This window comes from Meles meles, chromosome 1 (assembly GCF_922984935.1).
Source record: "Meles meles chromosome 1, mMelMel3.1 paternal haplotype, whole genome shotgun sequence".
In the NCBI taxonomy this organism is placed as follows: domain Eukaryota; kingdom Metazoa; phylum Chordata; class Mammalia; order Carnivora; family Mustelidae; genus Meles; species Meles meles.
This window is the reverse complement of record NC_060066.1, coordinates 151357376-151385065: the sequence shown is the minus strand read 5'-3', so window position 1 is coordinate 151385065 and position 27690 is coordinate 151357376. Positions and strand designations below refer to the sequence as shown.

The 27690-nt window shown below is 39.8% G+C and overlaps 2 protein-coding genes across 8 annotated transcripts in view; both read left to right on the top strand.

Moving 5' to 3' along the window:
• Window positions 1-14950, top strand: part of MIGA1 (mitoguardin 1) — a 96052-nt gene extending 81102 nt beyond the window's left edge. For 3 of the 6 annotated variants that reach the window (XM_046020318.1, XM_046020282.1, XM_046020274.1), the window contains exons 9-16: window positions 1444-1562; window positions 1823-1895; window positions 2587-2673; window positions 4763-4861; window positions 6741-6875; window positions 8307-8360; window positions 10369-10485; window positions 13252-14950. In XM_046020318.1, the coding sequence (XP_045876274.1) occupies window positions 1444-1562; window positions 1823-1895; window positions 2587-2673; window positions 4763-4861; window positions 6741-6875; window positions 8307-8360; window positions 10369-10485; window positions 13252-13470 (903 nt within the window). In that variant the 3' untranslated portion in view covers window positions 13471-14950. The remainder of the gene's footprint in view (window positions 1-1443; window positions 1563-1822; window positions 1896-2586; window positions 2674-4762; window positions 4862-6740; window positions 6876-8306; window positions 8361-10368; window positions 10486-13251) is intronic. The other 3 variants (XM_046020310.1, XM_046020290.1, XM_046020299.1) reach the window with 3 other exon arrangements.
• A 7264-nt stretch (window positions 14951-22214) lies between these two features.
• NEXN (nexilin F-actin binding protein) overlaps window positions 22215-27690 on the top strand; it is a 53372-nt gene continuing 47896 nt past the window's right edge. For both annotated transcript variants that reach the window (XM_046008958.1, XM_046008951.1), the window contains exon 1: window positions 22215-22728. The gene's annotated coding sequence lies outside the window, so the exon portion shown is untranslated. The remainder of the gene's footprint in view (window positions 22729-27690) is intronic.

Genomic DNA, 27690 nt, shown 5'->3' with positions numbered 1-27690 from the left:
TGATGGACATTAGGGAGGGCATGTGATGTAATAAACACTGGGTATTATATAAGACTGAAGAATCACAGGCCTGTACCTCTAAAACCAGTAATATGTTATATGTTAATTGAATTTAAATTTTAAAAATGTTTATTAAAAAACAACAACACAAAAAGGGGCATCTGGGTGGTTCAGTTGGTTCAGCGTCCAGCTCTTGATTTCGTCTCAGGTCATGATCATGATCTTCTGGTCCTGAGATTGAGCCCTGCGTCTGGTTCACGCTCAGTGCTGAGTCTGCCTGTCCCTCTTGCTCCCCCTCTGCTCCAGCTCCCTCCCCACCCCACTTTCAGCTTGCACGCCAGCCTGTTAGTGTGCATGTGCGCACATGTGCTCTCTCTCTCAAATAAATAAATAAAATCTTAAAAAAAAAATCCAGGGGCACCTAGCTGGCTCAGTCGGTAGAGCATAAGACTCTTGATCTCGGGGCTGTGAGTTCAGGCCCCACATTGAGTGTAGTGATTACTTTAAAAAAAAAAAAAAAAAAAAAAAAAAAAATCTTGGGCCTCTGGGTGGCTCGGTCTTTAAGTGTCTGCCTTCGGCTCAGGTCATGATCCCGGGGTCCTGGGATAGAGTCCCTCATCATGCTGCCTGCTCTGTGGGAAGCTTGCTTCTCCCTCTTCCACTACCCCCTGCTTAGGTTCCCTCTCGCTCTCTCTCTCTCTCTCTCTGTCAAATAAATAAATAAAATCTTTAAAAACAATAAAATAAAGATAATTTCAAACTGTACTATTTTTTAAAAAATTTTTTTAAATTTTAACAGAAGGAAAAAAAAAAACCCCTACCTGCCATTTAAATGGATCACCTGGTATTGAAAAATGAAAACCACTCCAAAGGTTTCTTGCTTAACTGGCTACTCTAGTGTTTGCAGTTGTTGTGTTTAATGAATTGTCCGAAGACTGGAATTTCATCCGTGGTGTTGTCATGCTAGCCAGAGGTGCAGGACTGTTTTTTAGTTACACAAAGGTCAGTCAGAGCTGACTATGAGAAAAAATTCCTTGGAATTGGCCAAAGTGAGATTGCAGTATTTTTGTAGAAGTTTTACTGCATTTACAATTTGTGAGTTCTAATACTTTTAAGCATTCTTTGGATGATTAAATCCTCCCCCTTTTTTCCCTCGATGCTTCATCTTCAGTTGCTCTTATTGAACTGTAGGATACTGCTTTTCTGTGTAGTCTGTGGATTTAAACTGTTGAATTCAAATGCTTGTTATAAAGGTTTACTCATTTTTACAACTGAATTTTGAAACAAAATGCAGTTAGAGCTCACTAGCTCTAAAATCTTAGAGTGATTTTTATGGTTTAATCAAATTGAGTATGTTCTGATGTTAGCAAGATCCTGTTTTCCATCTTTTATAGTTTTTCTTCTTCTGTCAGTGTCATCTGTTGTAACCCACGGTATTCTTAGCTTGCAGAACACAGGGAAGGACGGCATGCCTACAGTCTGGAGTCTCTCTGCCACTGCCCTTTCTATGAAGAAGCCATGCATTTAGTTGAAGAAGGGAAAATTTACTCAAGAGTGCTTAGGTACCATTTCAGTTTTGCTTTTGTTTATGAAAAACTATTAACATACTGCTGCTGTGCTTGTGTAATATTTAATAAAGATGTTTATGAGAATGGGGGGAAGTGTCTTTTAGGCTCAAAAAATTTTTTTACATTTTTGTCATTATTGAAAAGACATGTGTTTTGTATTAAGGTCCTGAGGTGAAGCCTTACTTGAGTCCAAATTTGTAGTGGGCTTGATCTAGAATGCAGTTTAACAGTTGTCTTCCCTGTTTATTACATAGAACTGAAATGTTGGAGTGCCTCGGAGACAGTGATTTTCTTGCCAAACTTCACTGTATTCGACAGGCTTTTCAGGTATTTTGTTTAACATTAAGTGACTTCACCTAGCCACTCATCCCCACCCTCATGCTATAGAGTCCAGCCGAATATAAACAGGACAACTCTTTGCTTTTTATTATCCTTATTTTTAATGGCAAGTATAAAATCTACTAAGTTTATTTTTCCTGCCTGCTATTTCCTTTCATTTTATTTGTCTTCATTTGTCTTTGTCCTCTGCCATGGCTTCCCAGGTCACCATACTTGGTCACACAGGGTATTCTGATGCTGGAGATGGGTACAAATAAATGGCTGCTTAAAATAAAAATCCTCTTATTAGCAATTGGTATGCTTTCTGGATTGTTTTGTATTTGAATCACTTCTAAAATCACTGATTTCCTAAAATGAAATAAGATCACTTAACAAAAAAATCATCTTTATTTTTCTATATTTTGGGGACTATATAACATTTATTTTGGATTTCTAATATGAAATTGAACAGAACTTAAATTCATACTTATTTCCCTAATCTTTTTTGATTATAGGTTTCTAGAGCTCCTTTTACGTTAGTAAATTACAAGTTTCCTCTGTGGCCTACTTGCAGAAATAGTGCCACATGCAGTGCATTGACTGTATTAGGGTCGTTTTTGTGTAGATGTGCTGTAGAGTCAAATGTCCATTCAGATTAATTATAGGTTTCTTTTTTCTTTGGGGTTGGATATTTTTTCAGGTAATACTTTCGGAAACAGCCAACAGGATATTCCTTGCTGAGAGTGGAAGGAAAATTTTATCAGCGCTAATTGTGAAAGCACGAAAGGTAAACTTGTTTTGTTGGCAAGTTTTTTACTGTTGTTTACTGGAGATTACCGTACATTACATTACAACACATTGAATTTTTTTTTTCATTGAGATACTTTTTTTTATTTATTCCTTTTCAGTGTAACAGAATTCATTGTTTATGCACCACACCCAGTGCTCCATGCAATAAGTGCCCTCCATAATACCCACCACCTGGCTCCCCCAACCTCCCACCCCCCCCGCCCCTTCAAAACCCTCAGATTGTTTTTCAGAGTCCATAGTCTCTCATGGTTCATCTCCCCTTCCAATTTCCCTCAACTCCCTCTCCTCTCCATCTCCCCATGTCCTCCATGTTATTTGCTTTGCTCCACAAATAAGTGAAACCATATGATACTTGACTCTCTCTGCTTGACTTATTTCACTCAGCATAATCTCTTCTAGCCCCGTCCATGTTGCTATAAAAGTTGGGTATTCATCCTTTCTGTTGGAGGCATAATATTCCATAGTGTATATGGACTACATCTTCCTTATCCATTCGTCCGTTGAAGAGCATCTTGGTTCTTTCCAGAGTTTGGCGACCGTGGCCATTGCTGCTATAAACATTGGGGTACAGATGGCCCTTCTTTTCACTACATCTGTATCTTTGGGGTAAAGGGGGTTATGGACATTGGGGAGGGTATGTGCTATGGTGAGTGCGGTGAAGTGTGTAAACCTGGCGATTCACAGTCCTGTACTCCTGGGGATAAAAATACATTATATGTTTATAAAAAATAAGAAATAAAAGTGTATAAAAATTTCAAAAAAAAAATAAAAAATAGAGCTTCCCTATGACTCTGCAATTACACTGAATTTTTTTTTTAAGATTTTATTTATTTATTTGACAGAGAGAGAGATCACAAGTAGGCAGAGAGGCAGGCAGAAAGAGAGAGGGGGAAGCAGGCTCCCCGCGGAGCAGAGAACCCGATGTGGGGCTCGATCCCAGGATCCTGAGATCACGACCTGAGCCGAAGGCAGCGGCTTAATCCACTGAGCCACCCAGGCGCCCCAACACATTGAATTTTTAACAGGAGAAAAAGTTTTGTAGATTTTTGCAACGGTTCACATATTAAAAGTAAATTACCCAAAGAGCACTGACTTCTGCTTGGGTTGATTTAGTGTCTATGTATGAAGTCTGCACTATTCTGGTCAAGCTGTTCCTCATACATTATTCCCAGTTTGCTGTAAAGTCTGTGAATGTCATGTGGGGATTATCGCTAGATCTGATACTACAACCACCACTCTTATTTCTAATACCTCTTCACTTACCTCCCTCAAATCCTATTCAGTGAGGTTCCAGGAAATAGTGGAGATCTCAGAAATCTGGAAATACAAATTGAGCTGCCTCTTACTCTTATTCCTGGGACTGAATGAGGCAGAGCAATCACAAGAACTTCATTAAGACTGTAAGGAACCACTTCCCTTTATGTAAGGTGTGCCCAGATGTTGAGAACAAATCAAGTAAAACAGGCCTTCCTTGAGCCATTTGAACACCTGGTTTTCTGACCCAATCCTTTTGAACCTCAATTACCTCATTTGTATAATAGAATTATATTATGGCACACTATGTCAGAGGGTTTATGATCATTAATTAAATGATAAGTGGGAAAGCACAATTTTTTTAAGGTGCAAAATAAATGTAAGGTGATATTAACTACTTATAATTCCCAGTGTGTATCTTATGTTGCTTTCTTGACCTTCCCGTGACAGATTAAACCCAGCGATTTCACCTAGCTTCCTCTGAGAGGAATGGAACTGCATCAAAACCATCACATAGTATCTGTTGTCACCAGGTTTTCATCTGAAGGACTGACCTAAATAGGCATACATATTTGATTATGACATTTTGCTTTTGACATTTTACTAATGTTCTTAGTCTGGGGTTCTGCCCAATGTTAGAACAACAAAATATCAGACCAAGTAAATATGACATACCTTGAAAATGTATTTTAATTTGTTACTTAATAGAATAAAGAGCTAACAAACACGCTTGAAGAGTAAGTAATTTACTTGGTAGGCTTGAGCCTTGTTATAAAGTTGAGTTGAGGATTAAAGTTTGTTTTCTTCTGCAGAATCCAAAGAAGTTTGAAGATGTTTTTGATGAAATGATCTATTTTTTAGAGCAGACTGATCACTGGGATAGTACTGAAATGGAACTTGCTGCTAGAGGAGTAAGTTTCAATTTTTTGTAATATTCATCCCCCTCAGTTATGTACATATAATATTTATATGATCTGAGGCCACTGTTTCCTTGCCCCTGTTAAATGACAGTAAAACCAATTATGTGGTAGTGGTTATGACAGTCATAAACAATAGCAACCACGATAATTGAAAACGATTATTTTTTAAGCCCGTCCGTCCGTCTGTCCTTCTTTCTTTCCTTCCTCCCTCCCTCCCCTCCCTCCTTTCCTAGTTCCTTCTTTCTTCCTTCGTCAGTAAGAAGGCCCTAGCAGAGTGAGTGGTGGCCTGTGCAGGGATGGTTTTGAATGGGACAACAGACAGCTTAGATGGGCCAGAGGATTGGCTACACAGGATTAAACAAATAATTAAATGTATTGAGAATAATGGGAGCCAGGTTTCTCACTCTCAGGGAGGGAAGATATAAAAAGCTAAGATTGGAGTAGAAGCTGTCTGGGTCAATTTGTAGTTTACTCTGTGTGTGTATAAAGATGTAGAAATAAATATAAAGGTTTGCATATTTAGAAGTACCACTGTTCACTAAAAGGAACCTAGGACTCCTTGGAAAAATGGCTGATGTCAGCACCAGGATAGGGAAAGTATATGATGAGCCTGGAACATTTTGTTGTACCAGAAGCTTAAAGAATGAATTTGCAAGGGGCTGAAAGTCTTTCTTGGCAGAATAAATAGTTGGTACAAAGACAAAAAGACATAATCTTTCTTTTTTTGGTGTTCCCTCACTTGGTGCAGGGATTGGTAACTAGTCAGTTGTGCAGACCAGCACCCTGGGATTCACCCTTTACACCTCCTTGGTCCTTGCCTACCATATCATATTTATGTCTGAGTTTTGTCAGTTTTTTTAGTTTCTTCATCTTCTTTCTAATCCTGCCATTCTTTCTAATCCTAAACATTGTGCCTGAGCAACTACTCTTTCTCCCTGGACTACTTCAGAGTCTTTGCATTGCCAGATTCCCTGCTACTCCTCTGCTCTCTCCTCTCCATTCCTGTCTCTACACTGCTGCCAAAGAGTCTTTAAAAAAATGCAGATCTGATCATCCACCTCCCCTCTACCACTGCCCGTCCAAAATACTGGTTAAAATCCAAAGTTATGAATATGGACCTAGCCTTTCCTGGTTGTGTCCAGCCACTTAACCCCTGTGCCCTCTGCTGTAGGGTGCTACAGCACATTGTCGATGGTTTTCTTCAACTCAACACCACTGTGTTCCTTCTTACCTGAAACACTTTGACAAGTATTTCCATACCTGGGATGCCTCTGGCCCTAAAAAAAAGGCCCTCTCTGACATCTTGTCTAGATTAGACTCTCCATCATAAGCTCTCATAGTCCCATGTCCTTTTGCCTTTACTGGGTTTATCACAGTTTATAATTGTGTGTTTGTGGCATTATCTGTTCCTGTTTGTTTTCCCACAAAATTCTAAGAGTCTCATTTGGTTGCCATGGAAGTGTGAGCACCTGGTACAGCATGTAGTACAACACGGTATGCATGGCTGAGTGAAGGAGCAAGAGGCTCACGATGTGGTGGGGAGGACAGGCAGATATCCCAGGAGCTATAGAACAAAGTAGCTGGAGCTTGGCGGATCCCATAATCAAAGCACGGACCAAGGGCTCTGAGGATGCGGTGAAGGAGAGATTAATTTCACCTGAAGAGATCTAGGAAGGAAGAGTTGTTACATGAATTATAGTTTCTGGTGGTGAGGTGTTTTCATATTTGTCTCTCTTCCCCTTTTCTCGTCAGGGATATAATCTGAGTCATCTATAAACACCCTGCTATTATAAAGCGTGAAGCACTGGTTTGGACTTTATTTCCGCTCTATGTAACAGTAATTTGTGTTTTAACACATAATTTAATGCAGGTGAAAAACCTAAATTTTTATGATGTTGTTCTGGATTTTATATTAATGGATTCCTTTGAAGATTTAGAAAACCCACCCACTTCCATACAGAATGTAGTAAATAATCGCTGGCTGAACTCCTCCTTCAAAGAAACTGTAAGTGGTGGTTTACCTTTATCTCAGCCATTTAAATTTGATGATAAATGGTCAGAGCTGGGAATATCAATAAGATTTACTTATATATCTGCTTATAGAATGATTAGCATGGAAACTGGGTTCAGTCTTTGATACTGGAATCAGATATGTGTGATACACAACATCTTCAGATGAAATTCCCTTTGGCTCTTCTGTCTGTCCCTGTGCTGACCTGGAGGACCAGTGTTTTCTTCAGATCTCAGACTTGGGCTTCAGACCAGTTCATGCCTAACCAAATAACCGAACTAGCTCTGTGACTAACCTGAAATACAGCAGTTGTAAAAAGACAGTATGTATTTTTTAGAGGAAGATACAGAGATTTATGTTCTCAAATGCTATAAAAAATGAGGGGGGGGGTACCTCATGGGCTCAGTCCGTAGAGAGTACAACATGACATCAAGGTTGTGAGTTCAAGCCCTACCTTGAGTATACTTAAAAATAATTTTTTTTAAATGAAAGAAAAGGGGGAGTAAAAGAAATAGGCATATGCAAAAGTAAAACAGGTTTAAACTATATTCTATACTTTGAATGTTTTCAGTTTCTCTTGTTTTTTTGCATTCAGATCTCTATTTGATATTGTTTTTTTGTTGTGCTTTATTTAAGTGTGTACCCAGAAGGAAGTAGGTAAAATAAATATTCATGCTGCAATAGAATGCCTTTAAAAAATGTTCCAGCTGCCTATTTCACAATTATTTTGGAAATATCTGATATTAAATTTTAAATTTTATTTTAAATTAAATTTTAAAGCATTTTTAATAAATCCACTTTTCACTCAAAATATGTTTTAACCATAAAAGTTATATGTTCTCTCATTTCTTAACTGATTTGGCAAAGTGATCTTGATCAAAGTTGGGCCATGCCAGATTTCCTTAAGATCTACTTGGGTGTTTTAGTCCCTATCATTAAGGTTATATTTCTTAGTTTTTTATTGGAATAAAACTGTTAGCTCTACCCACAGCTATTTCCAACAATACTGTTCTTAAAGAAAAAAAATACTACATTGTCTTCATTATTATACATATACATATGCATATACATATACATTATACATATACATATTATACATATACATATACATATACATGTCTCTGTGTACACGTATTTTTATTCTTTTCCTATAGGAACAGAACTGAAGATTTCTGAGAGTTGAATTATAGTTAACCAAGTTTCTTGGTACCAGAGCTCAGCCTTTTTCCTTTAGTGCCTTTGTATTTAATTTTAAAATTTATAAAAACTAGATACCATTATTATTCACAAATAATAGGAAAAATGTTAATGTTTTGAACATTTTAAACCCATAAACCTATGAATTTCTCACAAAAATCATTCCTAATGCAAAGTCTATAAAGTCATAAATGTAAGTCTTGCTTTTTCTCCTTTGCATATATTTAGGCTGTGGCTTCAAGTTGTTGGTCAGTGCTGAAACAGAAAAGGCAACAGATGAAGGTAAACTTCATTATGCCTTGGACAACTTCTTTTTTGGGTAATTTGAGGCTCTTGTCAAAGAAACTGCTGAGTCAGTTCTCAAGTGGGGATGGAAGCTCTTGGAACCGTCCCTCAAGCTGGATGAGTGACTTATTGATACTGGGTTGGCTTCCCTGTTTTGAATAACTTCTCCCTCTTCCTTAACATTCTGTATAGTTCAGTAGAGCAGATTGAGGCATGCATGGGATTTCTACTAGGTGAAAGAAGGTTAAGGGTTAGAAATGGCTCTGAAAGAATTTTTAAGATAACTGGGGACCATGTATGTGAAAAATTCTTGTTTAAAATTATTCCAGAGGGCAACCTTCTCAGGTCCCCTCCCTCTTCGGGAGCTTTGTAGTCTATCATTCAATAAACTTAAAAAAAAAAAAAAAGATTCCAGAGACCCTGTGTTTTAAACAAGATTTCAAATGATGATTATGAACTCTTAACATTTGGGAACCACTGGTTTGGGGCTACGGAGCAGACTTGTAGACTTGGGCTTGATTCTCAGACTAGCTGTTCTGACCTCAGACAAGTTCCTATCAGCTGACCTCCACTTCTGTTTGCAGAATGGAATTGGTGCCTACTCATAGGGTCGGTATAAGGATGAAATAAGATAATACTAACCAGGTTCATTTAAGTATAAAATAAAAAGTAAATATAAAAATGAGCTTAATAAATAGTAGTTTCCATAATAATCATAATAATAACATTATAACTTTATGTTTTCTTAGCATAAATCCTATACCTTAGACTAGTCTTCTGTCCATATCCATAGATTACCTATATGTCTCACCTCTTGGGGAACTATTTTCTATACCTGGAATGCCATACTCTTAAATATGTATACATATTTAAATATATTTTACCTCTTGTTGAGTTCAGTTCATGTTATTACGTGGGGAACCATGTCTCTTCAGTCAGTTCATGCTAATGTCTTACCTGTCTGAACTCTTACTACAGTTAGAGTCTATGGGGTTTAGAATTTTAATATATGCAGAACCTCTCAGACTAATAACTTCGGTGCATCCTTCGTAACCTTTTGGCTTTCACTGGTTAGCTATGTGTGACAAAGGACAGGTTTCTTAACTCCTTTGATGTATCACTTTGTACATGATTAAAATAATGTTAACATGACCTACTTTTTCAAGAACATTTTATTAGATTAAATAGAACCTAGCACTTTATCTGGAATATAACAGGTACTCATTTAAATGGTAATTGCTGCTAGAGTATATATATATTTTAAATCGAGGTTTAGAAGATGTTTTGGAGCCTATAAAATAGGAAATAACCCCTCCAGGAGACAGAATCTTAAGGCATAGTTATCCCCAGTTGATGCTATATGACAAATCACACAGGACGTTATTTAACAAGGGAAATTCAGAAACTTATTAATAAACTTAGAGAGGTTCCTAAATTACAACTGTATGTATTACTATTATACAAGAAGAGGTAGTAATTACACAATTAAATGCTTCAATAATACCTGGTTCCTCAACTAAAAGTTAGGATTCTAATAAGCGTATTTTTGTGCTAGTCATTTAAAAATCAGTTTGGTCTTTTTCAGGTAATCTAATTAAGCGATTGAGTGGAACTGTTTAATAGCTGAAACCATGGTAATCTCATTCATCCTAAGAATTACACCGCCAAAGAATACCATAGCATTCTTGTTATTGCTTGGTTGTAACACTGATATGATTACTTTTTTATGAAGTATTTTTATGAGGTGAAAAATGCCTTTAAGAAATAATGTTCCTCAGCACATTTGAAACTGTTGGCTAGGATATGAAAATTATATAAAACATTCTGTGACTCCAGAAGTTACTTGTAAGCTTATTCAGTTCCCTAGCAGGCTGACTCCTCGTTCACCCTTGCTCTGTCCTCAGAAAGAGCTGATCTTATGATGGATAGCAATTTAAGTTTCTCTGCTAGAAATAGCTAATTCAAGAAAGTAAGAATAACTTGATTCTCCTTTATTTCCCAATAGATCCCAGATGGATTTTTTGCCCATTTTTATGCCATTTGTGAGCAAATCAGCCCTGTCCTCGCCTGGGGCTTTTTGGGTCCTAGAAATTCTCTCTATGATTTATGTTGCTTCTTTAAGGTATGTTCAGTCATTGAATCATCTTTTTTTTTCTAACTCGAAAAGTGGATGGAGACTTTATTCTGTTTTGTTTTTGCTTTTGTAGGAAAAAGAATGTTAGTGAAAGGTGAAGTTATGAAAGTCACTTAAATTCAGTGTTTAAACACCAGTGAAACATTTATTATATAGATTTGGTGCTTTATTCTGGAGTAGATGCAACAAATCCATTCCTCTTATCAATTCCTTCTATAATAGATGCGTGCTTTTGTGTGGCGTTACTGTGTTACAATCAACTTGCTGCAGACAGTTGTTCTTCACCTCTGGACTCTTTTGAAATGTATAAAACAAATAATAATGTGCCTTGTTGCACATCTGGGCAATTTAGAAGTAAGTTCTGGTTTAAGGTAACTTGAATGATAAAACCCCAGTTCTGAGAGATACCATGGGGGTTTAAGGTTGTATTCCGATGTCAGTGGTTTGCCAAAACACAAGTTACAGCTCCTTGCAGAATTTTCTGCATTGCACAGTGCCAAGAAAAGTCTCACTATTTCATAGTCTTGAATTTAGGCTGAGTTTCAAGGAGCAAATAAAAGTAAACATCAGTATGAATTTGAAAGTTTTTGATGTTTAAAAGTTTGGATGTTTCATTCTATTCATTTAAAAAGTTAAATTATTATGTTTATATGCTGTTAATGTAAAATTTGTTTAAATGTTTAGGAAATAATTATCTTACTGTCATTCCAAACTGATCAGTTTTCACTCGTGTTTTTTTGAACTCCCAAAATGTAAGGTATGTGGGAAGAATTTGGACTGGGAATTAAGTTTATCATGAATGAATGAACAGCCTGATTCTGGGCAAATCATGCACAGATCTGTCCTCCTTCTCTTCATCTATAAAATGAGGGGGCTTGACAAGTTCATTGGTAACGACTCATCCAGATACAGAGTCAAGCAAATCTATGAAGTGTGCCTTCCTAGTATTTCTTAACACCTGATTTCTGTGGGATAGATATTAAGTATTTCTGGGTTTTTTTTGTTGTTTGGAATTACTTTTTTTTTTTTTCCCATCATGGCATAACAGCCTGTGACTTAATACATACAAGTAGGATACAACTTGTTTAAAATGAGTTTCAGCAAAAAAGAGTGAGATTTTGCCATTTTCAACAGCACAGTTGGACCTACAGGGTATTGTACTAAGTGAAATAAGTCAGATAGAGAAAGACAAATGCCATATGATTTCACTTATATGTGGAAACCAGAAAACAAAGCAAATGAACAAAAAAAAAATATGTAGAATGGTAAGTACAGAGAACAAACTGGTGGTTGCCAGAGAAGAGGGGATTGGGAGGATGGACGAAATAGGTGATGGGGAGTAAGAGATATAAACTTCTAGTTATAAAATAAGTAAGTCACGGGGATAAAAAGTATAACGTAGGGAATATAGTCAATAATACTGTAAAAATATTATATGCTGATAGGTGGTAACTACATTTACCATGGTGAGCATTGAGTCATGTGTAGATTTGTTGAATCACTGTGTTGTACACTGAAACTAATACAACACTGTATTTCATCCGTACTACAGTAAAAAAATGAGTTTCAGCACAAGTATTAATTTACTGAAGTGTAATATCCTTCAGATCTTCCACCGGGTTGAGACCTGAAATTTTAAATTTTCATGTATCTTAAGTTTTTATATACAGAAAAATATACCCTTAAAACTTAAAAGTTAGGGCTCCTGGGTCGCTCAGTTGGTTAAGCGACTGCCTTCAGCTCAGGTAACGATGCCAGGGTCTTGGGATTGAGCCCTGCATTGGACTCCCTGCTCAGCGGGGAGCCTGCTTCTGCTTCTGCCCCCGCCCTGCTCATGCACATGTGCACACTCTCTGTCTCCTCTCACAAAAATAAATAAATAAAATCTTTTAAGAAAACAACTTAAAAATTGTAGGGGTGCAAAAAAAAATTACAGGGGCGCCTGGGTGGCTCAGTCAGTTAAGTGTCCAACTCTTAGTTTTGGCTCGGGTCATGATCTCAGGGTTGTAGGATCAAGCCCCAAGTGGGGCTTCACGCTCAGTGCAGAGTCTGTTTGAGATTCTCTGCCTCTCCTTCTCCATCTGACCCTTCCCCTGCTTGTGCTTTCTCTCTGTCTCTAAAATCAAAAAAGAAATAAAAGTTAACAACTATTGGAAATCGTTTACTCTTGGGTCTTAAAGTAGTACCAGTGCTCAGAGGTAACATTGAAAATATCAGTTATTGAGAAAGAATTAATAATGGCCCCTTACAGTGCTTTAGGGTTTACAGGCATTTGCCATAGATTTTTTTTTTTCATCTTCACGTCAGCCCTGAATATTATAAAGGACAAGTAGTAGTATCCCAGATTTTACAGAAAAAGAAAGTGAGATCTAGGAAAGGTTTAATCACTTGTTCAAGGTCCCTTTTTCAATGAGATATGAGACTAATACTTGAAGGCAGGCCTTCTGACTCCTAATTCAGTGCTTCTTACAATATTGGTAACCTTTTTTTTTTTTTTTCCAAAGATTTATTTATTTATTTGACAGACAGAGATCACAAGTAGGCAGAGAGGCAGGCAGAGAAGGGGAAGCAGGCTCCCTGCTGAGCAGAGAGCCCAATGCGGGGCTCGATCCCAGGACCCTGAGATCATGACCTGAGCCAAAGGCAGAGGCTTTAACCCACTGAGCCACCCAGGCACCCCACAATATTAATAACTATTTAGATTAATATGATTTTGGTCTGATAGTGCCAATTTGTTTTGTGTTCATTTTCCAGAATCAAGTTCTTTTCTTTCTCAAAGACATTTTTGACTTTGAGAAGGTGCGCTATTCCAGTATAGAGACTTTGGCCGAAGACCTCATGCAGTTACTTATTCGCCGCACTGAACTCTTGACGGCCTATCTTGGAGCTGATGCACTGAGGCATACAAGTAGCTGTCTAAGTAGTCATGGTCATGTCATGTCCAGTGGCCTTTTGGAAGCCAAAGTGCAATAAGTACCATAAAAAACATACAGTTGGAATGTACTATGAAATAGTTAAGGTAACTATTGATTTTGTACCATGTATTATAAGGAATTGGAGGATATGGACTCAGGGAGGGAAAAGACATCTGGTAGAGTATGAGTGATCATACTGTATTTACACAGTCCTGTCATTGAATCCCTGTGTACTGTATCCAAAGTGGCACTTTCTAGTCTTTAGGTAATAATTTAAGTCATGAAATGTTGTATATTTTACAGAAATACTGCTTGAATTAAAACCAGTACTTGGGAGTTAGTTGATTTGTCTTCCCGAAGCTGTCTGCGATGTCCAGTATCATTTTCAAAAGCTCTGTTTTTATGCTTTGCACCTTGAAAATATACACTGTAGCCAAGACCTCGTGGCCCCCTTATGTAAGGATATATTACTCCTAGGGTCAACACATTTAACTTTGCCTGAAAATGTATTTTTCATTGTAAAGTTATTTATTCAATCAAGTTTAGGCAGTAGTGGTGTTTAATACATGCTGCTTACATTATTGCTTGTGCATTTGCTCATGTTTGAATCAAAGAAATTGTAATGGCTGAGTATCATTATAAAACATTTAAATGAATTGACACTGAGAAGTTTACAAGTTTATATTAGATTTGCTGCAGTTTCCAAAATATATTATTGTTGGTCCTGGAAGTTAGAATAATGAGACCGAAGAAATTTCTTTTATCTTTTTATAGATTAGAGCATTTTTCCCTGGAATGATTATTGATTAAAAAGATAACATTTATTAACTCTAAGAAGTTGTTAAGATTTTTTGTGTGTAGTTTTGAAACTATTTCCCAATATCTGAAGATACTAATGTGGATACAGTAAAATAGTTTCTAAGTTCTCCTCCTATAGAACTTATAGTGCACTGGGAATTTGTCATATTATGTCCAATTTTAAAAATATTCATACTTTGACTCTTAGTGAGGTTTTAAACGTTTTTTTCCCCCTGAATATAAAACAAAATATTTTTTAGTGGTATGGAAGTATATTTCATGTCCTTTATGGTAAATAAATGAACAAATGGGTTGTTCATATGAGTAGGGTTCTTCAGAGTATATTAGATACATTCAGAGCTGTGTTTATTTTGTGTCTAAACCATGTATTGCTTATTTAAAGTGGCTCACTCAACATATCAAAGCACTGGACTCATTGATTTTGCTCCTAAGGTGAGCTTTATTTATTTCGGGAGGAGGTTACCCAGAAATATCTAAAATATATTTTTTAAAAAATGAATTTTTAGATTAAAGTGCCTAGTTTCTGACGAATGAATAGAAAATGAAAAGTGAGGGAGAAAAGCATAATCTTTTAAGGTTTTAAATTTACATTTTACATTTTTGCCACACTTATGTAATAGTTACAAAATATGAGTTTCAGAGTCTTTATGCTGTTTGCATGTATACTGTGTCCCATAATGTGTGGGTTACAGAATTAAACAATATGAAATACTACATATATTCTTCATTTTAACAATTGGCTATTCATAATTGTTATTATTGATGGAGGAATAGCGTTAGAAGTATCAAAGCTAAAAATGGCATTATGTGTTGTTTTATTTTTTAATTCATATCTTGTACTTTTAGCTTCTCGTTGGGTACCATGGGCTTTGAATGAGTCATACACGTGTGTGTGTGCATACGTGTTCCCATCATTGTGTAGGCAAGACAGGTATTGTTTATATTTATCTTCCTGTTGGGGTGGCTAAATGTTTTAAGCTGTGGTTTTATAAACAGAGCTGTAAGTAAACTTAATTACTTTTTTATTTGAGGAAGATATTATTTGAAATCTATTTTGAAGAATTGCACTATTTAATAATGCTGCTACTACATAAGGTAATTCTGGGAAATTTATTTCATCAGATAAGATGAATAGCTTTCCAGAAGGTGGGTTTTTTTCTCTTTTACACTTCATCTTAAAAAAAAAAAAAAAAAGTTGCCCCGATTCAAGAGGTCAGTTTGTCAAATTCAGTGTTTGAGATTGATTCGTTTCTGGTCAGTTATGTAGCTACTACTTCAGAAAAATGCTTTCTTTGTGGCCTTTGACAGAAGAAACAAGAGTGACCAAATAGAATTTCAGGGTAATTAGTATAGGTAAAAAAAACGCTTCTGGTTTATAAGGGAAGAAACTTGAATTTTTTAAAAGAAACATCTCTTTAAAATGGTTCTGACCACAGCAGACATACTTAAGACATATGTACCAATTTCAGCTTGCCTTGAAATTGGGTTAAACAACTAAAGCAATGTTATAAATAATTTTAAAAAATGATTAAACTAGTCTAAAGCTTTTTAGGAAAAAACCCTGTTAGACGCATGCTGGTACAGTCGGAAAACTGCCATTGCCACCGCCAGTCCTACTAGCGTCCCTTTCCCTGTGTATGTGATAATCCGAGGGCCTTGAGTTCATCCTGAGAAAATGGTTTTTTCCTCTCGTTTTCTGGAAGAGAAAAGATCCGTGTTCAGGTGATTTATGTTTAGTAACTTTCTTTCTGTTTTGGTTTCTCTACGTTTTTGTTCAACTAAAAGGCTAGTTATTTCTTCATTTAAGGCTTACAATATGTTTATAAAATGTCAAAATGAGAATTTTTTAAAAAAAGAAGCCAAGAGTCTCATACGGTTATAGTCAGCTCCAAAAAACTTTCTCTCATAAAATAGTACTTTTATTTGGATCCATTTATTTTTATTCTGTTGTTAAATTACCTGGCTTTATAAAAAATATTTACAAACTTTTTCTTGCCTTAAAATGTAACATTTTCACACCTGAAACTAATGTAACATTGTCAACTACAATTAAAAAAAAGTCACATTTTCTGCTTAAATGATTACCTAAAGAGCGATTATTTGCATCACAAAAGAATTTAGTTTATTATTCCTTTAAAGCTATTAAATAGGAATGCCAAAGTAACATTTGATACACTTCTCTGTGACCTTTCATAATCAGAAATTTAAAATTATGTTCATGACAATTTGTCTTTAATGTGAACACTTATTTGGAATATACATTTCAAAGTGATTGTAAGAATTAGGCTGAATTCAGATCTTTTGTTTTTTGCTTGGATCAATTACATCTAGAAATTTCTCTGCAAGTGAGACTTAAGAATTTGTATAATCTGTGATTAATGGAAATAATGGAAATGGGTATTCTTTCTTTGTTCCTAGTGATTCTGTTATATTATTGTTTTGCTTAGTTTGTAACAACCATGTATTGTCCTTACTCGGCTGATTAGTAAATGTGTCTATTTCCTAAATGTAGGGATTGTACTTACTAATTTATGTAAAGGTGAAACACTACAGTAGCAGAAAAAAAATAGCACTGGCTCTTTAGCTAAAATAAGCACTGTAACATGGATGTATTTCTACTACTGCCAAATAAAATAGTGATGGTACATTTTACTGATGTGTTGAGTGTTTCATACAATGCTTATATGCACATTTGCAAGATCACACTGGTCTCGTCAGACCCCGTCCTATGGGAGCTTGTGGTGTGGTGGCTGTAAGACCACATACACAGGCACAGAGAACACCGACGACTGCAGAACTGTTGGAATCAAGTGCCAAAGCACATGTTTTCTCTGTGGACGAAGTGGGAGAAGGGACAGTTCTGGGAGTGAAGCCAGAATACTTGTGTTTTAATCAATAAAGTGTTTGGGTTGGGAATGCCATCAAGCACACTATATACTTATCTAATTCATGTTCGTGTGTCTGTCCCTATTCAGACCTCCTGCTTCCCCCCACTTCCTGGTCAGAGCCCACACACGTTTTCTCAAGGAGAGGGGATGTTACCGGGCTGGCCCTGGGGGCACCAGATGGCACCGCGGCTTTCCTTGGATGTAAAAACAGTCCAAGGCACACAGTCCACGGGCACTCTTCACAGCGAGCAGACGGGGTTGGACGTGGACGGGAAGCTGGAGCAGCACCTCAGCCGCATCTTTTGTTTTCTGTGTCGCCTGCCATCCTCCAGGCTGTCCCATGCCATCCTCTTTGATCCCGCTCCCTGAATATCATGTTTTGTATATTTTAAACATCTCTGGGTTTCAGGGTGCCTGGCTGGCTCAGTCGGAAGAGCATTTGACTTTTGATCTCGGGGTCATGAGCTTAAGCTCCATGTTGAGCGTAGAGATTATTTAAGTAAATACATCAGGGGCACCTGGGTGGCTCAGTGGGTTAAAGCCTCTGCCTTCAGCTCAGGTCATGATCCCAGGGTCCTGGGATCCAGCCCCGCATCCGGCTCTCGGCTCAACAGGGAGCCTGCTTTCCCCCTCTTTCTGTATCTGCCTGCCTCTCTGACCACTTGTGATCTCTGTCTGTCAAATAAATAAATAATCTCCAAAAAAAAAAGTAAATAAATCAAAAAAACTTTCAACATCTCTGAATTTTTAGATATGTTTAAAATACGTCTCAAGCAAAAAAAAAAGAGGGAGCGATACCTGGGTGACTCAGTTGGTTAACCATCTGCCTTTGGCTCAGGTTGTGATTCCAGGGTCCTGGGATCAAGTCCTGCATAGGGCTCCCTGTTGGGAGAGGAGGGAGAGTCTGCTTCTCCCTATCCCCTTCTTCCCGGCCTGTGGTCTCTCTCTAGTAATCTAAAAATAATAAAATAAAATAGGTCTCTACAAGCATCTCAATGTCTTATTGTTACATTATTTGTAGGGCTTTGCTGGAAATCTCTGTTAACTCATTTGGTTCATCCACTGTCTTCCTTACTGTTCTTATGCCACTTTTGACTTTTATTATGTAGTATTTCTTTTCATACCGGGTATTCTGTGATACTTCACCCTGTCACCTCTTCTCCTTTAATCTTGCTCTCTTCTCATGCTGCTGACATCTTTGATCATGCTGCACAGCTCTCTTGTCTGCTAAGGTGTTTTTGGTTCTTTTTTTTTTTTCCTACCTCTAAGTAACCTTCATCGTTTGTGCGGGGAAGGACTGAATTCCAGTACAGAAGAGAAAAGTAAACCTTCCTACGATACTTTATTCTTTACTTGAAAGCCACAGCAAAGTAGTGGGTACATCAAATACCACCTCAGTATTTTGCTTTTAACTGTCTCTTATGTATGTCACAAAAGCCTTTCACAAAGTACATTTATATATAGGAGATTACAGAACTTTTATAATTTGCTACGTTTGAAATAATACCATAATGCTTGAATACAGAGGAACACTTTGACATTTGCAAGCACTTGAAATATATGATTTCCAGAACTTTGCCTTTTTTTTTTTTCCTTAACACTGTGAGAGGCCCACAGACTTTAAAAAGGACTGGATCCTTAATGTGGTAGGGGGTGGCTAATTTAAAAAAGTAGGTTAAAGCAGGTGTGTTTGTTATCCACTGCTGCATAACAAATTATACCAAAATTTAAGCAGCCTGAAACAACAAATAGTCTGGCACAGTCGCTGAGGATTAGGAATCTGGGAATGGCTGTTTCCGGTTGTTCCGGCTCAGGGTCTCTCCTGAGTTTGCAGCTATTTGAAGGTCTGACCAGGACTGGAAGATTTGCTGTCAAGATTTGCATACTCACATGGCTATTGTCGGGGATGGGAAGGGGCCATAGGTCCTTGCCACGTGGGCATCATAACAGAGCTGCCTGAGTCTCTTTAAAACTACTACTGGCGGGACGCCTGGGTGGCTCAGTTGGTTGAGCCGCTGCCTTTTGTTCAGGTCATGGTCCCACATCGGACTCTGCTCAGTGGGGAGCCTGCTTCTCTCTCTGCCTCTGCCTGCCGCTCTGCCTGCTTGTGTTCTCCCTCTCTCTGACAGATAAATAAAATCTTAAAAAAAATAAAATAAAACTACTGCTGGCATCTCCCCAAATCGAGTAATCCAAGAGGTATCAAGGCAAAAGACACAGTATCTTCTATAACCTAGACTTGGAAGTGACTTACCATAGTTCCTGGCTAACATAGCATGTTATGTTGATCATACAGACCACCTTTTGACACAGTGTGGGAGGAGATTACACAAGGGTGTAGATATTAAAAGGTGGGATCATTTGGGGTCATCTTAGCAGCTCGACGCCACTGCAAGGAACGACAGTACACTCTGTAGTTAAGGTAGACCTTTTTCGTTGGGCAGCCTTGATGTAGGGTCAAGACCTTTGCTTGGAATATGGATTCACTCGGTATTCTGAGATGTCTTCGTTGTATAAACTACACCACTAAATCATCATCTGGGATTTCCAGTTTCCCTTACTTACGAAGGAGAAAAAATTTACATGAAAAGCAATGGATGCCGAGTCCCCCTAGTTTTTATAATTTTGTACACAATTTTATACATCTGTCTTCCCTACATCTAGGTTGATGATAATTTTTATATTGTTTATCAAGTCTTCAAAACTTTCATCCTAGCTTTTATAAAACCATAACTCATTCTGCCTTTATCGCTCTTCCTTTTGTAATGTTGGTGTTATTTCAAGAGCATGCAACTGATACGATCAAGTTGAAGAACAAACCCAAGTGACTCAGGATAGGTATATGAGGAATGTTCGTACACACTGGCGAATCTTGGATTTCCGATAGCCTGAATCTTAGCATGTCCCAAACTGAGCTCCTGACTATAGCTGTTCTACCTCCTCCCGCCAGTCTTTCTCATTCCAGGAAATGACAACTCCATTCTTTTACTCCTCAGGCCAAAAACTTGGTCCTCACATCGCATGTTCAATCTGTTGCCAACATCTCCCAGTTCTACTTCTTAAAATGGACCACGAAAAAGAAAGTGCCAAGCACATATCCTCACAGGCATCACTGTGGTCCAAACTCCCATCACCTGCCAGCCCAGTTATTTTGGAAGCCTTCCAGATGGTCACCCCGCTTTATTTAGTGTATTTGCAGCACATCAACCAGAATGAACGTGTTAAAAATACGTCTGATCATGTCACTACTTTGTTCAAAATCATCATGGCCACCCACCTTAAAGGCCAAAGTCTTTCCAACATTGGGCAAAAGGATTCTCTACCAGCTGTCTCCTGCCCCACTCCACATCCTCCTTCCCCCTTGGCCTGCCCAGCTTCACCTGCACAAGCCTCCTTGCTCTTCCTAGAACATGTCAGGATCCTCCTCGGGGTTTCTATATCTCTCCCTGGGCCGCTCTCCCCCATGTCTTTCCAGATATTTACATGATTCATGTTCTCATTGCATCTCCAGAGACTTACCTCACTCACTGTCTCACTTTCCTCCGGGCTGATTTATATGAGGCTGTCCCCAGCCACACCATCTACAAGGACAGTATCTACCTGCCCCATTCCCAGCATTCCCTGCTTTCACTGCTCTGGATTTATCCATCGAGCATATCACTAAGTACATCGTTTATTTGCTCATCGTCTGCCCTCTTCCACAAAATGTCTCGAATACGATGGCAGAGCTTTTTATTTGTTTTCTACTGGTATCCTCAGTATCTAGAACTGTGTATTTGTTCAATGAATGAATGAATGAATGAATGAATGAATGATGGATTGGTGAGAGAAGAAATAGGCCTTGCACGCTGTGGGTAGCTATCAGAGTTTTGTAGGAAGAATGGAGCACTCTATTTAATCTGGTGAATCCACTGAGTGAATGTCCCTTAAGAGAGCTACGCATTTCTTTTAAGTCATACAAATAAATGTATCCTTCGAAGTTGAAAAGTGTAGGGAGGAAAGGGGTAGAATGAGAGTTTATAATAGGGGACACTGGCACAGACGGAGTGAAAGGAGAACTTCTCTGAGAAAGCAACATTCAAGTAGACAGACAGCGAAAGCTTATACCGAAGTTAGGTAGGTAGGGAGTGGGGGAGAAAGGACTTCATGCAGAGAGAACAGCTTGTGCAAAGGCCCTGAAGCTGGAAAGCTCCATGAACTAAAGAAGGTCAAGATGATGGTATTGAAAAGAGCAAAGGAGCAGGGTGAGCTAGGTCACCCAGGTCACATGTCTGTATTAGATTAAGTTTAAATAGCTGTTTTAATTACCAATCTGGAACTTTTCTCTAATGGAAGAATGAATAGCTTACACCTTTTAAAAGAATTTCCATCCCGAGTAAATAGTGAATGTGGATGGGGTGGAGAAGAGAAGTTACAACTGAGAGTAGAAAGCCTTCTCAATACCCTGAGAATATAACCTGAGCACCACTGTCTGCCCAGAACTTGAAGTTGGAAGTGGGTGTCCCTGGTGGATTTCTGTGGATGCTAGTTCAATTTAAAATTTTTTTCTTTCATCGTTATTTTATTATTTATTTTCTGCCTGCAGCGAAGAACTGAAGATCTCCCCAACCAGAAAAATTTCCCCTCTGGATAAGCATTTCAGGTTTTAATATGGGTTGTGTGATGGGTTTAATTGAAAGGCTGGTGATCCAGGTTGAAAAGGCCCATGGGTGCTAATATCCGCAGGTGTCTTTATGTAGGTTTAGAAGGACCGGAGACGATTTGCTTTCAGCTAAGGAAACGTGGAAGATTATATAAGTATTACTTGTTTTTAGGGTTGTTTTTTTTTTTTTTAATCTCCTCTCCTCCCTCCCCCTTCTCGTTCCACTCTCCTCTATCACCACTCTCCTTGGAGTTAAAGAGGAGAGCCAAAAAAGGTCAGCCACAGACAGACGAAATGGTCCCCGGACTGCTGCCCTATGGTCTCGGCAATGAAAGAAAAACTGGCCAAAGGTCATGCTTTGGATGAAGGTAGTGAGTGGCTCAGCGTCTTGGGTAGAAACCAGGACGGGAAGAGTCGCTGAGAGAAGTGGGCCCAGGGCAAACCGGCTGTGGGTGGTGGGGAGCCAGCTCCAGCCCATCCATGCATCCCATTCCAATATCAATCCCTTCCCACCGGGGAGGCGGCCTTCCGTCCCCGGCCCCCGCCGAGAGGTGGAGGCAGACAGACCCCTTGTGAAAGGCTCCACGACCCAGAGTCGGGCGACACGCAGGTTCTGGCGGAAAGTTGGCAGCCACCGCCCCCTCTCCCGTCTCCCTGCCCGACACCCCACCCCTCTCCGGGCGCTACGGCGGCGGTGGGGGTGGGGGGAACTGGCCTAGTGTTCTGGAACAGCTGCAGCCGGCGCTGGGCCCGCCTGGAATGCGGGAACAGGCTGCGCACCAGGACTTTTATGGAAACTTGCTGGTGGAGACGGCGGCGGCGGCGGCGGCAGCCAGAGGGCTCCCAGCGGCCGGAGCGGCAGCGGCAGCGGCCGGAGCGCCCAGACCCCCGCCCACTCCCAAGCGCAGGACGCGCACAGCCTCTCTGCGCGCATCGAGGACCCTAGCTCGTCGCCGGCTCCTGGCGGGTGAGAGGAGTCGGGGAACTGGGGCGGGGGCGGAGGCGGCTGACCGGGAGGGGTCGGGGCCCCGCGGGGGCGGGGGCCGCAGGGAGACGCGCCCCCCTCCCGGCTCCCGGCGGGGCTGCGGCCAGCTGGGGCGGCGCGCCCGGCCCGGCCCGGCCCGGCCCGGCCGGTCCTGCGGGCTCGGTGGGGTGGCGGCCCGGTGTCTGGCCGCGCGAACCGGCCTTTGGCTCTGGCGGCAGTTCCCTCTCCCGCCGCCCCTGCTTTCAGCTCCCCTCGCGCCGGGTCGGCCGAGTTGCATTCGGGCGCTTTCTCCACTCCTGCAGGGAAGAGCCCCCCGCGAGCGGCGTGGGTGCAGTCCCTTCGCTCTACCTTTGGGGTCCAAGCGGGTATAAAGTTTAGTGTCGTCCCCCACCCACCACGTGCCCCCGGCGCGGTCTCTACCCCGCGATGCCTGCTGATTTTAAGAGAAATCTTTTCCTGGTCTGCCCCTGCGGAGGCTGGGGAGTGAAATGTGCTTTAACAGCCTACCATCCACCCCCTCCCTCCAAAGTACGGTTTGGAGGCGATTTTGTCTGAGCTGGGATGTTGGGGTGCATGACGTGGTCACCTCCTGAGACCTCCCCTGTCCCTCTGCGTTTTCCAAATGCGAAGCCATTCCAACTGTTGATAAACTGTGAGATGCTCTACGGTGCTAAAAATGTATTGGCATTTGTAAGGAAAATAACCAAGTTCAGAGGTTAGTTGATTGTCGCAGGGCTTCGTTTTATATTTATTTAAGGTCCATAAGGCGAACAAAGAGAGTTGGGGGGAGGGTGCGGTGGAGAGAGAGCGAGAACAAGGTAAAAAATAGCATAAGGAGGTGTCCTAACAAAATGTCTGTCCTAGGGAGAGAGGCAGGTAGGAAAATGAAGTGAGCCGTAAGAAAGAAAGAGTTCCAAGAGCAAAGCAATGGCAGCATCATTCATCAGCTCAATTTTGTTAATGAATTCATATAACGGGCCCATTGGCCTGCGAGTCACAACATAACTATGTGTTGGGCAGTACCATTAAGTAAACCTGAGTATTTATACCATCTTAGTCACACGTCATCAAGTGAACCTCATTATTCCCCCCCCTCCAGTCCTTGTACAGCTTAAATAACTGCCATCAGAAAACTCAGACGACACAGAAGTCCCTGAAATTCTTTTGACTTTGAGGTGTGCAAAAGTGGAAAAATGCATCATCAGATTGAGTGACAGTTTTCTGGGGAGATGTGTTTAATATAAATGAAATTTGATTATTTAATATAATTAGTTCAGATTCATACTTACAGGTATTAGGCCATTTTTGAAACTCTTTTATATTTTGACTGGAATAATTTAAATAAAAATGTGGGGAATTGTGTATTTGATCTGCAACAACTTCTTTAAGGAGCCCTAAACAAAACCCACAACAAAATTAAATCCAGTTTCCCTCAATACAGTATTGGTGTAATTGTTTTAGTGGAAGATTCACATTTCTAAAACCATTTTAGGCGGAACTGTAGTGAATAGCAATTTTTCTTGCTCACCTTCAATGGAATCTGTGCTATTTTTGAAAATTTGATATGTAAGACTGATCATTGTCAAAATGTATGTCATCTTGAGATGGCTATATTTAGCATCAACAAAAGAATGCCTTATCTAGGCTTCTGAACAGTATTTTTCCCCTGAAATTACACTTAAAGTATTTAGGTTAGGGTTTCATTTGTGAACAGAATGAAAACTGGGTATGTATATTTGGAAGAGATTAATTGGGGATTTAGATTGCTTAGAACCAAAGTGACCTAAAATTACATACTTCATTTAGGGAATTAAAAAAACCCTACTGTAATTTTTAAAACACCATAAAGGCAAATAAAGGTATTGTTTAAATAAAAACACATGCCTGTAAGAAAGAAAACAGTGCAATAAATGTAGAAAAGTAGACAGGGAGATGTCTAAAAGTTTTTTATGGAAGAGAGGACTCAGTACATTTTATAGTATGTAGGCCGTATACACACAAAAAATAACTTGGTAGTCTACTTTATAATTTAGAGGGAAAATGACCTACAACAATTTTTTAAAATATTTTTTTATTTAACAGAGAGAGAGAGATCACAAGTTGGCAGTGAGGCAGGCAGAGAGGGGGGTGGGGAAGCAGGCTCCCCGCTGAGCAGAGCCCAACTCGGGGCTGGATCCCAGGACCCTGAGACCATGACCCGAGCTGAAGGCAGAGGCTTAACCCATTGAGCCACCCAGGTGCCCTGACCTACAATATTCTTAATAACTTCACCTATTTCTGTTCTTTAATCAGCTTGTGCTCTGTATCACCTGTGTAGTTTCTTTCATGCTCTCTTCTGGTTTTGTAATTGCAAAATCACATATTGTTTACATACACTTGGAATTGTTATATTTTCTCTTTCTGTTTAAATATTCAGGGCTTGTTTGGCCGGACTTAGGGTGGTGTACTTTCTACTGTCTAAGATGAGTGGATTTTTTTCCCTGAAATCCAACTTACTTAACTTCTAGTAAAATTTGTGTTTGTTTGTTTGTTCTAAAGTCAATATAACCATATTATATTTATGGTTAAAAATGATTAAGAATGGAAAAGGGGACTTTCAAAACGGGACACATGTACCGTTAGTGTTTTGATACGTTTCTCCTTGTCCCCGTGCACAGGACTTTTTTCTCGAGTTGCTGTATCTCCGGGAAGCCGTGTGTGCACGCCCCCAGTGCAGTCTCTGCCATCCAGTACGTGTTCAGTACCTCTTCTTTTTCTCCCCATGCCTCCTTTTGTTTTTTTCCTTCTTGTCAGCTCCTTTTTGCTATCAGATTAGAAGACAGATTGGGGCTCCCTGGGCCACGTTTTGAGGTTGGTGAAACTTCACCTTTCTCTCTGGGCCTCGTTCTTGTCCTTTCCTCCCCTTTGCCTGTGCCTCCTCCATTCAGGCCAAACTAGGCCTCCCTTTGTCTCTCTATTTTCTCAGTGCTGCCTGTTCCTTTAGATCAGGGGCTGCAAATTGGCAGCCAGAAAGCCACCTGCAGCCACAAGCCTGGTTACAAATTGGTACATTTTATGATAAAATAAGGATTTCCAGCCTCTCCTGAAAAACTGGGTCATTTCTGCATAGCAGCAGTACCCTGGGACGAAGTAGTTGCTCCTCCCTCAGGGCACACATACCCCTTTTGACACCGGCTCCACTGTTCCAGGTTACCTTACAACCAGCCGTCACTCATTCACATTGCCTGTCGGTGACACTGCCCTGCATTATCTCACAGTTCCGTCGCCTGACCCTGAACTCTTGAGTATGCAGTAGCCCGATGGAAGTGTGAGGCAGGTCTGGAGCCGTGATAGGATGGGAAGTCTGGACCGGGCATTAGGAACCTGGACTTGAAATGCTGTAGATGTGTTTGGGTTAGCAGTCCTTCTCGCAGATGATAGGATCACGGGAATGAGAAGTTAGCATTCACTGGCACTAACTGCTTGTGTTAGTTGGAGCTAGAAGGCACCATGTGTAACTAAACTAAAACATTTTAGCTGCTGGGATTTCAGAAAGCACAGGGTAGGTATTTCGGGGAAAGAAATCTTTCCCAGAACTCTTAAAATATCCTCCTCTCTCTCCACCCTAGAAGTGTTCAGGAGAGTTTTGTTTTGTTTTTAAACCTTCTAGAGATTGGCCCTAAAGAGGAGTTAACTGCTGTTCCTCTTCTGCCTCCCCACCCTCCCTTTGTTTGGAGCCCGATGTCTGGGTCTGTCCATTCCCAGCTGTGTCCTTCGTTGAAAGGCCATCATCCTCCACCTGCCCAGAGGGTCAGGCGGCCCGGGCGCCTCCAGAGATTACCACGTCCTTATGCTTGGGAAACCAGTTTCTGGTTTTTCACAATTTAATTTAAACCCATTTGATTTTATTTTCTGTTCATTCATGGATGCATCCTCATCATCAGCCCTCTTTTTGGAGATGCTGATCGAAAGTTTGACTTGGGCGGGCTTTGGATCAGGCAGTTTTTCTCTTATCTCTTTGTCATTCATCCTCTCACGCCAGTATGAATTGGTTTACACTGTGTTCTAGTTGTTGTGTGAGACACTGAGGATAAAAAACAGCAGAGCAGCATTCTTTTAAGGGGCGTATAATATGGTGAATGCTCTTTGAAAACTATCATATACTTTCATATGAGAGCAAAGTGTTATACATTATTAATAGAGAAGAAAATCAAAGGTTGAAAATAAGATTCTTGGTTATCAGTGAGGAATTGTTTATTGGTGGGAGGAAAAAAATCTCATTATTTGGAATAGGTAAAATATTTTTGAATTATGACAAGGTTTATGGTTGGCTTTATATTTTGATTTAGCTTATTAAATTTTATTTGTTTATTTGACAGAGAGCACAAACGGGGAGAGAGGGTAGAGGGAGAAGCAGATTCCCCAAAGAGTGGGGAGCCTGATGTGGGGCTCGATCCTAGGACCCTGGAATCATGACCTGAGCCAAAGGCAGATGCTTACCCAACTGAGCCACCCAGGTGCCTCATATAATATTTTTAAAGTTTAAGGTTATAATGTTCATTATAAATGTAATAAAGTTACATTGTATTTAAGTGTATATTTCTGCCATAGTGAAAAATGATAAAAATTTGGGCTCACATTTTATAAAGCTCAAAACAACATTTGTTCAAAGACTGTAAAGAGGTAGGTTTTAACATTTATTTGTAGTATACAGTTAAGTGTTCTCAAATCTTTTCTTTTTTAAAGACTTTATTTATTTATATGACAGAGAGCTAGAGAGCACAAGCAGGCAGAGCAGCAGGCAGAGGGAGAGGAAGAAGCAGGCTCCCCCCTGAGCAGGGACCCCAATGTGGGACATGATCCCAGGACCCTGGGATTAAGTCCTGAGACAAAGGCTGATGCCCAAATGACTGAACCACCCAGACGCCCCAAGTGTTCTAAAATCTTAAAGGAATGCCTGGGTGG